This window comes from Siniperca chuatsi, linkage group LG3, assembly GCF_020085105.1.
Source record: "Siniperca chuatsi isolate FFG_IHB_CAS linkage group LG3, ASM2008510v1, whole genome shotgun sequence".
In the NCBI taxonomy this organism is placed as follows: domain Eukaryota; kingdom Metazoa; phylum Chordata; class Actinopteri; order Centrarchiformes; family Sinipercidae; genus Siniperca; species Siniperca chuatsi.
Genome location: NC_058044.1, coordinates 21,087,165 through 21,105,015, shown reverse-complemented (window position 1 = coordinate 21,105,015; position 17,851 = coordinate 21,087,165). Strand labels below are relative to the sequence as shown.

Sequence of the window (17,851 nt, the reverse complement as noted above, 5' to 3'; positions counted from 1 at the left end):
AAGCATCAATCTAAAACATCACTACATGTTTAATGTTTAAGTTGGGAGCCATTCCTCCCTTATACAATCACCAAATCATTGACAATTTGAAGCAAAATATGAAGACACAGTAAAATGAACCTGCAGGCCGGCCACCATGATATATTTCAAGCAATTTGTCTGTTGCACACCATCATACTATTCTTCTTCCTCACTGTCCAGGCAGTGGCAGCATTTCATTTGATGACTAATGCCCCTATAAACTGGAGAGTGGAGTAAAATAGAGAGAGAAAGAAAGTGAGTAGGCCAACAGCCCAAATGAAATTAGCTGTCCAGCAAGTGGAGCAGTTTTTGGCAGACTCTCAATGCGCATAGTATAGTTGGCATTATGAGATGATGGGATTGCACAGGAGGGTCTGTGAGTTGCCAAATCAGACATGCAGCCTTTGCAGAGGTCTTGTTTTCGACCATATGTCTGCTATGAGATATTTTGTGTTTTAAATTGGCCTATTTTGCTGTACAGATTTCTGTATAAGAAGGGCAACAGAGTTATATTAAGCTGAGAGATTTGTATGGGAGTTGGAGCCTGACTGATTCATTGACTGGGCCTATGGGCGGATATTAGCTTATTGTAGAAATATCAGTATTGGTGTATATGTCAACCGATAAGTAACAAGAAAGTGCAGCACAGAAACATCAGCTGCCACAATCCAGTATTGGTCAGGCTAATAATGGGACACATTATTGTCACTAATAGCCAAGTCAGGTCAAGATAAGACATTTGCATAGCCCAAAATCACAAATTGCTTAAATGGCGTCACAATCTGTACATCGTATGACACCATTTATCCTTAGACCTTGATTCGGATGAATCCATCCCTCCTCCTGGACAGACAGACACGCAATACATGTTGTATGCACAGAGTACTCAAACTACACTCCTTGCAAGAGTGTACCATTGAGAAACAGACTGACCCAAAATCCCCCAAACCACTATTGAGAGGTCCTATCTCTCTCTCTCTCACACACACACACACACACACAAACACATACACACACAGAGTATACTCACATTGTCATTGCATCCTTTGTTGTCCTCGTATTTTGTCTCTATGTGGATGGAGAACTTGGGCAGGAATGAGCACTGTGGATAAAGAAAGAAAAAGATCAATGTTGTTTTACTGCCTTTTAAAGCATTTAAAGAGTAAATATAGAAGTGGTGAACAGTCTATCCTGCAGAAAGTTAGAACTTCTTACTTCTGGTGATAATGCAGATAGGATTACTTGGTTTGGATATATGTCTTAACTCTAGTTTATGGCATACAGCTGTCAAAAAGGGCCACTTATTAATATGCTTTGCTGTAACTTCTTTCAATGGTAGCATGTAAAAATAGACTTTCAAAGTACTTTTACTGTATTAACACTAACTGTCAAAGCTGCTGTTGGAACTGCCTGTCTCTCTTTCTATGTTCTTCCTCACTGTATAGTGCAAAACAAAAATTCAGGCTGTAATAGTTAGCATTTCAATTTCTATCTCCAAAATTGACAAAGGCCAAGATAATTCGTATGGCTTTTGTGAGTCTTTTGCCTAAAAACTAATCTTGGCATGGGTGTTTTTACACTGACTCATATATGAACACAAAACACCGCCACACATAAACTGAGACAATATCAAGCATTCTGTCACCGTTGTTGTCTTTCCCCTCTTATCTCCGCACCCTAAAGCGGCATGACTCATGTTGTCGACATTTCTCACTCTGCACAAAAGAAGCATGGCTAAACCTAATTGTGTGCATGTATGTCTTAAAAATGTGTCAGCTTATTTTGCCAAAGCTTTTTGTGTTTTCAAGGGTTAGTCACGGGTCACATAGGTAGTTCCACTTATTAGCAAAGACATTCCCACTGTGTGTGTGTGTGTGTGTGTGTGTGTGTGTGTGTGTGTGTGTGTGTGTGGAGGTGTAAACTGAGTTGTTTTGATCACTGCAGACATGGAAGATGCTGGTGTTGAAACTAACAAACCTAATCTCTGTGAAAATATTCTGAAACATACTGGGGCTACACTTCAAACAGCAGCAGACAGCATAATTCACTTCTGTAAACAGACATAGCTTCTAAAAAAAGTGAACCACAAATGCTTTAATATGTAAATGTTTGCATTTTTCTATCATTTGACATGTTATGAGCTGTCAGATCCTTCAAACTAAAGACTAGTTTATTGAGATTTCTGATCCCCAATGTTAAAACACTTGTATATGGGGCTTTATCAATGACAGCTCTCTCTCAAATGCACATGAACACACAAAGACACATAAACACAAACATGCTGTATATATACTGTACAGTACTCTCATGGACATTTCTGTGCATTCATCGTTAAAAAGAAGTGTTGTTTTTCTTAATTTTGGAGACACCTCTGATGATCAGCAGTCTTGGTTTCCTTTGGTGTTTTGCACTCAATGTGGCCACTGGTGCACTTTAATGTAATCATAAAGACATGCAGTGTTACTCTGGCTTCTTACATTTCTTCTAACCTTCTTCTGTTTTGATGCATGTATTCTCAAAAAACAAACAAAACAACAACAACAGAAATGCTAAAAGTAGACAGCGAAATATGCATAGAGGATACTTACTGTGTATTCTACAGACCGTGGCGTGGGGTGACACAGACATCAGGTCAGAGCAGAGACAGAACACGAGAGAAACACAGTTAGTCATATAGCCTCTTCAAATTTTCCACAGCATGAAAGGAAATGAGAAGGCCACAGTGTACAAAAAATGTGTGAGGCATACAGGAACTGCATGGTGACGGTCACATATCTGATACCTCACATCGTCCCCTCCTCAGTGATTTTCTCCTCTACTTTCTCCAATTTGCTCTCTTTCCCTTTTATCAATACTCCTCTGACTGCAAGACTTCTCCCTTAGATCAGGATCATTAAAGCATCACAGAAATCTGTTCTGGTCACTGCGGCTCTAATCATTGCACTCCTGACTGCCGGTCGCTTGCAATGTCTGCGATTGACGAAGCAAAGCTTATTCCACTGCTGCATTCATTGTAAGTCAGAGTGGATAAAGCGCATTTGCTTCATGGCAAAACTGTAAACATGTAAATGCATGTCGGCTTCAACAGTTTATATGTCAATAACATGTTCACGCTTTCTCTCACCATGTTTTCCTGGGAGTCTGATACAGTGACAAACAGAAAGCAGCAATGGTGTGAATGACAATGTGATCAGTGTGTCATCATCCCATTTGAACCGAGTTATCTAAAAATGTTGCGTGTCAGCACTAAGGGCCCTTGTGAATCTACAGTGTGTGGTGTTTTTTGTCCAGAGCTGCTGTCCCATGTCAATACTATCACCTCTTAAGAGTTTAAGGTTATACTTTATTGATCCATGTTGCAAAATCCTCCTTCTTCTTTTGTCTTCAGGGGTCACTGATTTTTCACATTTCATTAAATTTTGATTAGATGAGGCATTCGCTAATGTCAGGATCCATGTGATAAAACCATCACATGTCCTTCAGATGGAGTAGCTGAAAACTGAGTATTGGAGCTTCCTGAATTATACAGCACATGTCTGAAGTTGCACAGGAATGTTGGTAGAAAAGATCTTTCCTGGAGGCGTGTTTTTAAAAAATGTGTTAAAAAATGCAGTGGAGATTAGCAATCTTTGACCATGTGCTAGAAATGGCTCTTCTCTATGTGTCTTGTACTATCTTTTCATACACTACTCCAACTCCCTAAAAACATCCAGCAAAGCATTTGCAGCAAGTGGTGAGTGCTGAGTAAACTTTTTTGCCTTTTCGGCCCACTGAAAATCAGTTGAGAAGCTGGCCTTTACAAAAAAAAAAAGTGTTTTGCTTATGTGACAGCAGTAAACTTTTTCCAGCCTGAGCTCTTTCTACACAAGACAAGTATTAGCTAGGTGGATTTCATATAATGCGAGTGGTGAGCGTGTAGGCCTGTGTGTGCTATTGGCCATTAAAAAAAAAAGTTGCATCAGACCGATTAGCTGGACAGTCCAGCAAACACATTTGCTCACCTGTTATGGTGTAAGGGTAGTAGTTCCATGCTTTCTCTGTCACATAGAAGATTTTTGGAACCACTGCTCGAGCCCAGCTGGGTAATTTACTGCAGAGAGACATTGAGACAGACAGAGACATATGAGGAGAGACTGTGAACATGTAGCAGTGAAGCAGGGATGAGGGTGGAATTGATTCCGTTACCGCAGCAATCATCAAAAATTTGTTCCACAGTATAGAACACTGAAACTAAGGGATGGTGTGAAAAGAACGCTTTCAAAAGCTTTAATTCAGGGGATATGCTGAGGGAGACCAAACACACATTTTTTCTACGGTACCTAAAGACTTTAAAGGCCTTTTTTAAAGCTACTTGGAACTAAAGACCAAAACCCAACAGGACACAAACCTCATAATCCCATGTTTTGTATGTCTTAGTATCAAATGTAATTTATCCAGGAAATTTTAACTGAAAGCAATGCTCTCTTTTCAGGAACACCCTCTTCACATTCAATCAGTTAAACACATTCAACACCTGGAAACTGCTCGGTACATTCACAGTCTGGCCACTGAGAAGTTCCACTGGAGAAGTTCGGGGTTAAGGGTGTTGATCAAGGGCACCTCAGTGGCGGTAATGAGGGAGGGGCAAGTGCTGATCTTTCACTTTCCCCACCCATTTGCTTTGGTTCTTATTAGTTTGATAGTAGCAGCATAAAGAATTACTTTATTGTGCAAAACGATCCCTCTCTTTCCAATAGTGAGATAAGAAGACTGATACCACTCATGTCCGTATAGTAAATATGAAGCTACAGCCAGTTAGCTTAGCTTAGCACAAAGACTGAAAACAGGAGGAAATGGCATCCAGGTTCTGTCTAAGCAAAATCTGCTTACGAGCACCTATATAGCTCACTAATTAACACATTATAACTTCTTTGTTTAATCTGTAGAGGTGCTGCTACGCAAATTTTGTTACCTTTGGACAGAGCCAGGCTAACTGTTTCACCTTGTTTCCAATCTTTGTGCTAAACTAACTGATAGGTGACTTTAACAGGCAGTAGCTTCATAGCTTCTTAAACTCTCGGCAAAAAAGCGTATTTCCCAAAATGTCGAACTATTCGTTTAGTTAGATTTGAAAGTCCACTGAGTATTATCTACAATGTGTTCACTATTCAGGGAGGTACAATATACTGCCAATATGTGACTCAGGGGACTTTGTGTGTGAGTGTGCATGCTTGACATTCTCTGATCTTGAACTCTGAACTCTGCTAAGACTATAATTGAGGCTGCATTGAGAACTTATTTACATGTCAAACGCAGAAGTGCACAGGCTTTCATGTAGCCTGCCTTCATCTCCACTTCCTTTGATTGACATGGAAAACAATTTCTTAAGGAGGAGAAAAATGGTGCCCACTGCATCGTGACGGCTGTGAATAAAAACAGCCTTCGACATTCACATTGTGTGAATGTTGGCAGGCTCGTTCACTCTCTCTCTCCCTCCCAACAAAAGAGGCTGACACTCCTCCTACACCCCCATCTGTTGATTTCTCCCATTCCCTCCTTGTTCTTTTAAAGATCTTTGCCAATAGCTGCTGCGACGGGGCCCACGTTGCCAAGCGTGGTGGGCGGCTGCTCGGAGTTTTCACGCCAAAGTTTGTATTTAGAAAAAAAAATATATATTTTTTTTTAAAAAAACACCTTAGTTTAGTTGAACACATCCAAGGAAAGGCAACACTTTATTCAATCATATAATCAACCATCCCCTCTCCGCCTTTAATGAAGGTTATTGACAAAACAAGCATGAAATCAATGTTCAGGTTGGATGGGATCAGGCCAAATAGTGAAGTACAGCGCGAGGCAGATTGTGAGGGCTAATGGGGTGGTTGAAGAGTGACAGAACGAGTCCAGATTGACTTCCCTGCTGGTGAATCAGAGCTAAATGTTTTGTTGTTGCAGAACCAGATGGATGGCCAGTTGAATGGGGCAGAACAGTGGTTAGTTATGGTAAAATCCTTAATATAACATTATCTAACTTAATTTTACATTACTTGATGCAAAGTCACAAATTTTAGTTTAATTTACTGAATTTCATCAATCCAGAAATCACCCATTATTTGGTTATTTTCTGATCTTACACTACAGATGTTGCCTTTTTTCTGTTCTTTTGTGTGTGTTTTTCTTCCTTTTTTCATTTAGGAGTTTGCACTTTTGATGTATAGCACAGATGGATATACACAGATTGTATGGGGCGGTCCTGTTGTGTGTTTATCAGCTTTAACGTCTTAAGTTTTTGCATTCTGTCACTGAAACAAACTACTCTTTAAAGAACGTTACATGGAAAACTGTGGCTCCATCTCGCACACCTATTCAAAGTAAGTGCTATTTATGCATCATCTCGTGTTCATTCTGAGAAATGAACAATTTATCTTAAAATGTCAGCTACTCTGGAAAGGTCAGTGTTTTGTTTCCCTCTAAGCTGCAGATGTAAATGGACATGTGAGCTGAGAGTTTGGATTCTTTCTTTAAAATTTTTCTGTTCTGTCTTCCTTTCCTCCTTTCTCGCTTTCTTTCCCTCCATAGGTAAAAAGAGTTGTAAGTAAGCTGTTGAAATCTTTCTTCTTTTTTTAAAAAATAAATGTATTGTGAAATAAATGAACTGACCTGAAGCGAGTTTTTAACTGTTCACACTTAAAAACACAATAGAGACTTATACATAAGTTGCAATGGCTTTAGCATGTCTAGGAATGGGTGCGCAAAGACAACTGTCCATACAACAACTTCCATTCCTTTGCTATTCAAACCATGATTTCTTTACTGTCCAAACAAAGCTTTGAGCAACTATAAAAACATTTTTTGTGAAATCGTGGAACTTGTTAATACAGTGTTGCAAATTGTATGAAAACACCTGAATAGAAGTCCAACTTATCTCTGTTCCCACTGCCTTCTTCAGCAGAGCTATGCTGACTCACCATAATTTGTTCCGCGGCAGAGGGAATGCTGACACAAGTATTTGTGCTCAAACAAATGTCCTACAGCATCTCTGTCCCCCCCTCCCTATTCTCCTCCTTATATTTTTTCTTTCCCTCCCACTGTCATTTTCTTTTCTTCTTTCTTTTCTACACATATTCTCCATCCTATTCTCTGTCATCTGTCTTTGATTCGTGTGGGTCTAAACAAAAGTGTTTGTATGTGGAAGGGTCACACATGCATCTGCATGCGCAAACACACATATCAGTCCACACAGAGGCTGACGGGCTGCAGTGACATGCGTCAGTATGGGGTGATGTACTATAACTATGACAGATAAGTAACTCAGGGAAACCTGTTAGTTACAACTTGCAGTGGCCAGCATGTGTGTATTTGTGTGTGCGCAAACCTTTACAGTCTTATCAAATGGTTGAATGTAATCTTAGCCAGCTGATATGCAGATATACACTATATATACTTTGTACTCCAGGTTTTCTTTTCTTTCTTTTCCAGCTTCAGGAAAAGTTATGGCTAAGGATCAAATTTGAGCTGAGTTGTTCTTTGAGTAAAAGACTTCAGAAACAGGAGAACTAGTCCCAGGTGGCAGCAGAGCCTTTAAGACCATGAGCCAAACAGAAAATTAAAAAACAATCATGTAAAAGTACAAATTGTTACTAAGTTCATTGCAAACATAAAATATGTCCTGTGGACCAGAGGATTCTGCCCAAGAAAGACATTAAATATAGAAGCGTTCATGAACTGGCTACAGGCTTAACTAAAAATGTGTTAAATGAACTGCCAGTCGAGTGTAAGAGTACTCCACACACTCAAATGACATGTTCCACTGACCTGTTGAGGTAGACTCGTTTCTCTGTGAACTGCCCTTGGCCATGTGCCGGGTCTTCATACGGTTCATTCTGGACGACCTCCACCCCTTCCCCTCGATCACTCTGCTCGTGGCTGTGTTTACTGATCATGTACAGCTGCCCAATCCGGTACTGGAAGATAAAACACACAAACAGAATATGTTAGAAACATTAGTACATACTTTGTAACAGGCTTAGGACTTACTGCAGTCAAAGATTTACAGATATGTTGACAGCAAAAATGCTCATAGCTCAAGTCAAGTGTCAAGAAAACAAACTCACCACAAGGTCCATTTAGTAGCTGTTCTGGAGCTTTCGATCATGTCAGGTAATCTTTTCATGGATTTGTAGATGTTCAAATTTTGAAAGATTTTCAGAGCCTTTAAAGGAATTCTTGTCCAGGTGATCACCATCTCCTGATGAACAAATGATGTGATTGAAAGTTCCAAAACAGCTAATAAATGGACCTTGTGGTGTTCTCTCAACTGCTGTTTCCCAAGTCAAGAATGAACTTTCAACTTCAGTTTTTGAAGTGTTTACACTAGTCTTCATCAAATCCCAAAAGGTGTCATGTAACTATTGAAAGTCATCTAAATAGAGGTAGAATTGGTACACAATTTTTGCACCATAATAAACCAAGGGTTTGTTTTTTTTTTGTATAAAAACAAATAAATGTACATAGTATATTTGTCTAAACAGTGCAGGCATTTAGATATATGAAAATCATGTGCAATTCTAAAAAGAAAAACTACAAAATACAATACAAATACAAGAATCACACACAAGGCTTATGCAGTGCAAACAAAGCCATTATTTTACAGATGTTCTTTTTTCACAAAGTTACTAATGGGTCTGAAGTAAATTTGTATGCAACTTAAGCAGTTTCAGCTGAAAAAAATAACACCCTGTCTAATTATCATAAAACATATCCCACCTACATCGTTCATTTTTCATCAGACCAATACTTGCTACTTTGTTTTAAATCATGGCAGGAACAGGAGGCCGAGACAGGAATAACAACACAAACACTGGTAATAATAAAAGGCTCGCAATCATAGAGTATTTAGGTGCTTCTATTATGTACGACCTTCAAACACCAGCTCACCATGGAATCAAATCCAGAGCTAATGTAATGTGAAGTATGTTATTCACATCACATGTTTTTGTTTCCTCTGTAGAAGCAGAATATAAGTATATTCTAACTCAAAAAGAAGAATGATAAATACCAAAAGATCTGAAGTAGCACCTCAGGTGCAATAATAATCCATGAGATACCTTATTTGAGAATATAAATGGCGCAGTCAGACTGTCTTTAATCATAAATAAAACTTCAGGGATCAGTCATAATTTGAAATTTTAAACTAGTTCAACTGTGCTTCTTTCTTTATTCCTGGCCTGAGGCTGACAGAAAGTGGTTAACTACTCCTCGACAAGGTAAAAAGCAGATGTTTGGGTGAGTCTGACCATGAACTGCCTGTCTGCTTGGCCCTGAGTCAACACTCATTCTTTATTTATTGCCTTATTTTCCAGACTTAGTTGAGGAAAAGGTCAGAAAACAAAACAAAGCAAAGTCATTTCATCTTCTGTCGCAATAATGCTTCTTCAATAAAAGGCCAGACTTACAGTTGGTTTCTGGCTAAGCTACTTCTGTTTTAATGAACATGACTCTGTCCATGCAATAACAGTTTTTAGTTTTAGATGCCATGCAGCATGATCACTTTATTCAAGCAATAAACCGTGGATTGACTGATTTGAAGGCAGCACCTCTGTCTGCTTTTGATCTTTGATCTTCATATTATAAATCCAAAGCTTCTGTTGGTGACAAAAGACTCAGAAAGGAGAGGGAAAGATATGGAAATGAATGAATGATTTCAAAGAGAGAGAGAAGGAGCTGCCTGAGAGTGAGAGACTGGGGAGCATCAAAGGAGGGCAACTTGAGGAGTTTTAATAAGAAGGAGGGGCCGAAATTTAATCAGAGAGAGAGAGAAAAATGACACGACTGGAAATGTTTGACAACACATTGTAAGTAAGAGAGTAAGAAGATGAGAAAAATGAGGCATTAGCAGTGATGCTTACTTTTATCTGTTAGCCTGTGAAGAAGTAAAGCTGCACTCTATTTCCTGCTCAGTCACCATATGCTTTCCCTTCCCTCCGTGCTCCTCTCCTCCACACGTGCTTCAGTTTAGAAATCTCAAGTGAGAGTAGGGCACTGGTAATGAAGGAGAGCTAAATCAACTGTATTCTCCTGGAATCTTTCCCTGACCTTTCCCTGCCACGGCTGTTGGCTGAGCTGTGAAATGCTGTCAGGGGAAAATGTAAGGTGCTCACCCAAAATAGCGCCCAGGGGAGCTCAAAACGGTGTCAGCACCTAGCTGCTGTACACACATATTTTACAGGTATGTGCTAAAATAAATCAAACAATAATGTAAAGCCCCACATTAGACCAGGCCTAGTGGAAGGATGCAAAACCAAGCAGCTGTAACAGATATTATCATGGGGGATTTGCATAGTTAGGGCATCTACGGCTTCCAGAAAGCCAGTTTTAGCACTTGCATGACAAGGTAATGATGCAATGTTTGACACTTCAAAAAAGTAGATTTCCAATTGAATTTAGCTGAATAATTAAAAAGGACACAATTTCCAGCTACATTAACAAAGCAATGCTGTAAAAATCAACATATTTGGTCTAATACAGTATATAACCACTATCCCATAATTATCTCAGAGTGGATGCATGAAGTGGCAAACACACTGCCGCCGCAGCACCGCGGCACGGCATATGACGCGTCAAGTGCCGCTCCTAGCATCAATAGGAAGCACCGCGCTGCAGCGTGTCAAAAACTGTCTCTGCTCATCCATTGATCTTATTTATTTATTACATTATTGCCTTGTAGATACATGCACAAGTGAAATAGTTAACACTGCAGTGAAAAGAAAGTAACAAACTAGTAAATAATGTTGGGCCATCACTGTATTGAAGTACAAAACAGCTTTTTCTTTCTTTTATCTTAAGTATTTTCCACAGCTTGCAGTTTTGTTGGAATCTAAAAACAGCAGTTAATCTTGGGCACACATGTACATCCAAACCTGGGTCAGATAGTATTTGAAAATACTTTTCCTGGACTGTCTTAATACAGTAAACCCCAGCCAGCTGGTAGTCCATTTTGGATAAACAACAGGAATGATTTCACCCAGATGTGACATCCACATGCATAAATTCAAACACTTACAAATGTAAACCTACAGTACGTAGACAAACCGATGTGTGCACAAACACACTATACATTAACTCTCTCACAACATAGTAACCACTCATCAATGCAATGCTCTTGGATACTAAAATCAACAAGCAATGAATGTTCCATAAAATACCAACGTCAACCTGATAAAAACATGTTTCCAACACACATTCCTCATACATCCCCAAACTTCCACCTCATTATGTACACAATCTATGCATTAAAGGTCACAAAGCCAGCTGCAGCATCTTGGCTCTGGGTCCTCTGTGGTGCTGTAGACTAGTTTCACTGTGAAACTCTGAAAGGGCAGCGACGCAATGACTCACTTCCTCTGTATCTGTTCGGCACACACTTGTAAAAAACACACACGCACATACACAATACCAGGCCTAAAGAAGGTTGTCTGAGTAAAAAATTCCCCAACTACAAGCCAGATAGAGCAGCAGGTTAAGATCAGAGACAAACAGTCAAACAGTCATTAGGACACACAGTGTATGGCTGACCTCTGCCACGGTGAGGAACATGTTTTCCTTTTCTTTTTTGTCATTTTTTTCCCCACTGTGCAGCATGCTATGAAGATGACTATAGATTATGTATTGATTATACAGGGACAAGACCGACAGTACCAAAGCGAAATCTCTGAAAGTTTGTTTTGGCTTCTCTTTGGAAAGAAAGTAAATGAGTGTATTTCCCAAACTGTTGTATTCCTTCAAAAACCTTAAACCTGCAACAACAGAAACAAGCTGTGAACACAACACTGACATATTATTTAGCTTATTACTTTAGAAAGTTGATACTGCAAACTTGTTAGCAAACAGTTGCATATTTACACATTCAACAGATATGTAGCAACATTAGCATTCATTTGGAATCGTGTTTCTGGTCACCTGATGTAAGTCAAATATTTACTCTTCTTTTAGCTCTGTTTCAGTTTCTATCAACCCCTAAGGGAAATATCTCACTCTTTAGCTGCTAAATGCACTATGTCCATGCACACTTTTTTGCCAGACACCAAATGGCAGAGGGTTTTTGGTGCCTTTTCCCTGAAAACAGTATAGAAAGACCCTGAAAGACCCTATAAAGCCTTGTAGGGGAACTGCAGAATCAGGTGATAATTCTCTGTGGGTTCATTCATCATTACAAGCAACCCCTTTCACATAAAATCAGTCATGTCATCCATTGCTAATATAAAATTATTAATTATAGACTCTTTAACAGCCACTTGTGCTTATAATTTCCTAAACCAACATGAGCAGCAGTGGAGCAGAACCAACCAGCCACTAAAAAGTTCAGTAAGTGCAGCGTAGCGGAGGGCTGTCATGTTGCAAGATTATGAAATGCATCAAGCAAAAGGACGTTTTCGGCACTCACAGCACACCTAAAGGACATTCTGAGTGTCGGCTCAGCCCTGAAATGACCCATACACAGTGTAAGGCTCTGTACAGCGCAGCCAGTGCTGCAGATCTGAAATTCATGACCAATCTTTATGTGTTATCTAATACTGATTCAGGGGTAGCCCCATTTAACTATACAAGTAAACTTATTTAATAAAAATTAGGTCTGTTTGTATTTAACAACATGTCTGATCACTAAAACAGTCCGTCAGTGATGGGTTCACTTTTGCGACAGTCAATAAATTAATTATAGGGACTGTCAAGAAGATCAGCAGTGAAAATGTACACGCTTTCAAATATGTACGAATCCAAACATGGTAGAGCTGATTAGAAAAGCTTATGTAATTCAGTGTTTAAAAAAGCCCTCTGCGTATTTGTTGTTAATTTATTATTGCAGCATACATGACCTGAAGTTATGACATTACCTCTTTTATCCCTTACAGTATACAATAACAGCCAGAACCAATTCCATAACACATTCTTTCAGCCTCAGCTCCATTAATAAAAGTTCACCTTTTTTCCATTGAAGCCTCGAAAGCAAAGGCAGCGTTTCTAAAAACAGCTCTGGGCTGTGGTGAGTGCGAGCCTGCCAGGTTAAGAGCTACTGTAAATAATGCAGACACTCTCCATCCCTCTTCTTCAATGCCACATACAAAATGAGGGAGGTGAGTGGTTTGATTGAAAGACACTGAGGCAGAGGACACACTGAGGGGGGAATTAAAAGGAGGACAACTGGCAAAAGGGAGTCCTTTGCTCATAAGTGAGGACAAAGTTGCAGAAAATGAGAGAGAGGTGCAGACGGAAGGCTTGAGACACAGGGTTACAGAGGCAGTTAAGTGTGACATCAGCCTAATTTAATGTCCTTTTCTACAAGAGATGTCCTTTTCCATTCACTTCGTCATCAATGAGCTGTAGCAGTCATCAACTTCTAAAAATATCAAGGACGTGCATACATTACCTAGGCCTCTTATGAGGGCCGGTGCGATCATTTGAAATGTTTGAGGACACCATGATGAATGTGCTCGACCGTGAACAGGTCAAAACAGACTGCTCCATATTAGGGAAGGTTTGCACAACAAATAAAAGCTAGTACTGACTGGTTGAATAGCCCTGTTATTTTCCCCCGTTGAAGCAAAACAGGCAATCACTTCAGAGAACGCTGCAGCGCTGAAGTACTACTCGCTTGGTCTCTTGTCTGGAATCTTCACAGCGTGATCGATCATTTAGCTACATGACGCAGCCAGCACAAAGAGGCCAGTTCTTGCCTCGTCTTTATTCAATTTGTCTGATGACAAGGCACTGTGGTTTGTTGTTGCTCATTAATCAATGCCAATAAACTAGAGTGTGTTGTCATCATCATCCCCTATTACAGGGTTCTGGTCTAGGTCTTAAAACCCAAATCTACACACTGAGAGTGCTGCGTTGTGACGGGTGTGAAATCACAACCTCACAACTGTGTCTTGCTGGAGCAGCTCTACCCGCAACCATCCCCTGAACTACTTGTCATCTCCACATTTAGAACTAGATGGGTACTCGAAGAGCACAGACCTCCGCCAAGGACAAGGACAATAGTCCAGTCTTCTATGATATGCAAACATATATATAGTGCAACCACTAATATAAATATATATATTATATATATATATATATATATATATATATATATATAAACTGTCAATGTCAAAATATGGTTGTGCCTAGCTGAAGCCTCATCATCTCAGCTGTGCATTTATTATGTACTTCTAAATTGGAAATATTTCACATACTTAACATACATTTGTGAAAACCAGAAAACACTTTATTATCATGTACATATGTATGTACAAATATCAAATGCTTGGACTGAAATAACACCATGAACATGGCAGTTATGAAAAACTGTATGTTGGAAAATCCAGAATTCTGGAGTAAACTGGAAAAATCACATCCCTGATTGCTTATTTTTTACATACCTGCTGCATTTATTTCTACAGTGATGTTTGAGGTGGCTGTTTTGTTTTGTTGGGGATTTGTTGGGTATCTGTAAATAATATTATAAAGAGTACGGTCTAGACCTGCTCTATTGCATATTTAGTCGCGGCACACCATTCACTTTAATTACGACTGGTTTGTGTATGCACAACTAATTCAGTTCGTTTTGCCATCGACACCGGTCTTACAACTGACCTACTGTATCTTGCAATGTTAATAAAAGTGAATAATTTGTGCATCTCTCCCTGATTCTGCTCCAAAATTGTATGGGTTCTTCCTTGGCCCATGTTACACCCTTCCACCAAGTTTCATCAGTAGTTTAGCAAACTAAACTAAAAATAAGATAGTGTGTGAACCATTGACTTTAAGATCTTAGTGTCTGTGAGATCACAAACACTTCATTTTCTTCGAATGGAACCATTGTGTAAGATTGGTTTGCTGCATATTTGCCCTTGGTGTAGGACTTATAAACAGAAGGCACAGAGACTCACTAGTTGCTGTTTCGACAGTCTGTTATCCTGCCCGGTGAGAGATTTTGTCCCGCAGGTAGAGTCAAAACAAACTGGATTTCAGTATCTTTAATTAAATATATTCATCTGGGCTCTTTCCGAAGTCTAAACACTAGATAAGTACACAAAAAAAATAATCTAACAGCGGTTTGCCTGGCTCCATTCTGTACACTATAGGGCTTCCAAGTTCAACAGTCTGCTATTATCAGATGTTAACATTTGTCCTCTTATAAAAGCTTTTTGCAGAAAGTAATCTGAATATTTTCTCTTTCCACACAAACATATACCTGACAGCTTGGGCCTGAGCTGAGATGATATTGTTCAAAAGGACATTGGGCCTTTTCATAACATTTTCGTATCAAACCTCTCTTACTTTTTTCCGTGAGGCTTGCTCATTGAGTGTTCCAAGATTCACCAACTCTCTTAACTGAGCAAACTTAATGGCATAAATTGCTTGTTTCAGCCTGATGAACACAGCCTGTTCATGAGGAGGTGTGCGTTCATGAAATTTGATCATTAGCATGATAGATGCCCCTAAATTGCTATATAAGGCTAACTGTTCTGCTCCATTTGTTCAGTTTCGTTTTTCACAAATATGTCATATAAGAGAAAAAATAAGAATTTCACACTGTGCAGATTCAAGTCCCGCTGTCGGAAATAAGATGTAGCATTTTCAGTAGTCGTATTAGAGAACCCAAAATAATTTTTTTTTTAAATATATGAATGCACTTGCCACTGTTTCACATCAAAGCAGCGTTGCACTGTGACAGAAATAAAGAAGACATGGTTTGACATAAAGTTAGATACTAAAAAACTTCTTTAAAGAACAAAGCGGTCCATGGGGATGTGACAGTTGTGACGATGGACAACAGAATATTATACAGGTGATGTTACACTGTCAGTGTTGTTATGAGGGGTTGTAACTCATCCAATAATCAAAACTGGCCAGTACAACCCCCCCAAATATCATAATGATACATGGGTGGCGATCTCAACCCCCCCAATGTTCAACCCAAAGTTACACCCTAGCTGTCAGGTGTTGTAACGGCAGATGATCCAGGACAGAGACCTGCATAAAGACCTTGAGGCAGCTACAGCAGTGAGAGAAAGTTGCGATGTCAAAATATAGAATCATAAAATCTAATAACTGTTGCCGAACCTCTCAGTAAACTTGCATGCTGATTTATTTATTTGTTTTAGTTGACAACCAAGATTTTTTCCATGTGGAGAAAGAAGGACTATCTTTACATAACTCCTACTGGTCTGGACCTCTCATGAATTCAAGAAAAATGGTGAATGCGACAAATCATTCTTAAAATCACTCCAACGTGCTACTTAAGAGCAAATCTGATCGTACAAGTGGTTCTTGCATGCTGCCTAGATGAATAAAGAAATGTTCCAGATTTCAAATACACCACCCACAGTAAAACATGACAGCAAAAATGACTGGATTGGAAAAACTGTAGTGTAATTCTTACTGTTTGACCTCCCAAATTTGTATCAATATCTCTGGATAGTTTTCAATAAAATAAATGAATCTAATTATTTTAAAAGAGATCATCGACAACAGTTGGAGATTCTTGTTTTCCAAAACCTTCTAACACTTATTTGCATTCAGTATGTCTGGAACTCCCCCTTAGAAAAACATAACAATACACTTAATCAGTTGTGTCTGACACAATTTAAATTATTCACACTTCAATCATTTTTCAATCCAGTTCATTTTCATTTCATTTATTTCCACCCACCTGAAGTGTTTCTGTGTAATAGCATAGGCTTTGCCCAGCCAGTGAGAAAGTGGTTAATTCACTGCAATCTCAACAAAACCTTAAATACAATAAGTTCCATTGATTAATAAAATAAAAAAAAGAAAAGACTGTACTACTGCTCACATTTCTAAGGGCTTAAAAAGGTCTAGACTAGTTGTCAGACAGCCAGACGCACCCCTGAACTGGAGAAACACAATATGAATAAACAACATTGCAGCGTTAAGCTGTATCAATCAATATGTGGTCTATCTGGACTCCCTCAGCATTTCTGTGCAGTCAATAATGCTACAGCACTATCGTCAAGAAAGTGGAGCAGGAAGCGAAGAAGGAGAAGAAAGACAGGAGTTGGCATCATTGTATGGTCAGTATAGCTACAGTACTGTTGTTGAGGGGGACGAGAATGGAGAATAAGGAAAAGAGAACAGAGAGCAAAATATAAGTGGATAAAGCAATGGATGAAGGTAAAGAAATTGAGAAACAGCAGATAGGGAGGAGAGGACAGGAGGAAGATAGGAGGAAGGAAAGAAACAGTAGAAAAAGAGAGGGGGAGTTATGATTAGCAGGCTGCACATCGGTACATTTCCAGGCCTCAGTGCACAAAAGGAGGGGGAGAGGGAACTCAAATGAATGAGAGCAATAAACCAAGACAGGCAAAAATGGACAAAGGAAAGACTACAATAATTTTCTGTCCACTGAGAGATGATCTCCCTCGTTATTCTGTGCGACAACATCACTTGTCAAAGGATGGAGGCCTCAAATACTCACTGGCTTCACTGGCACTCAGACAAACAACAGTGATGGAAGCATTTCAGTGTTGCTTTTGATTGTATGTGGAAGTGGGACCTTGGATGGCAGCCAAACACTTGCAACCACTAAATCAGTTTAGCAAGAAAAAGTGTCAGTCTATTGTTGTTGAGTATGAGTTGCAATAAGGTAAACTAGAAACAGGTGTAAGTAAGGGTAAAACATCTTTTATACAACCTAAACATATGTGTTTACTAGTTTTACCATTGTACACGTGGTACTTTGTTGCAGTTGATTTAATTTAACACCAAGTGGCATGTGATATTTTGTGTGCAAAGTTGAAATGAAGTGGACACCCCATTGTTTCATATCAAGAATACCCCTGTTCGGCAAACA

The 17,851-nt window shown here is 39.3% G+C and overlaps 1 protein-coding gene across 4 annotated transcripts in view; it reads right to left on the bottom strand.

The window, feature by feature from the left end:
* LOC122873480 (cytoplasmic phosphatidylinositol transfer protein 1-like) overlaps positions 1 to 17,851 on the bottom strand; it is a 73,269-nt gene that overhangs the window by 9,071 nt on the left and 46,347 nt on the right. For 3 of the 4 annotated variants that reach the window (XM_044190227.1, XM_044190224.1, XM_044190226.1), the window contains exons 2-5: positions 7,813 to 7,961; positions 4,023 to 4,111; positions 2,610 to 2,617; positions 1,052 to 1,123 (exon numbers count right to left, since the gene is read on the bottom strand). In XM_044190227.1, the coding sequence (XP_044046162.1) occupies positions 1,052 to 1,123; positions 2,610 to 2,617; positions 4,023 to 4,111; positions 7,813 to 7,961 (318 nt within the window). Of the gene's footprint in view, positions 1 to 1,051; positions 1,124 to 2,609; positions 2,618 to 4,022; positions 4,112 to 7,812; positions 7,962 to 8,111; positions 8,246 to 17,851 lie in introns of all 4 variants that reach the window. The other variant, XM_044190225.1, reaches the window with a different exon arrangement.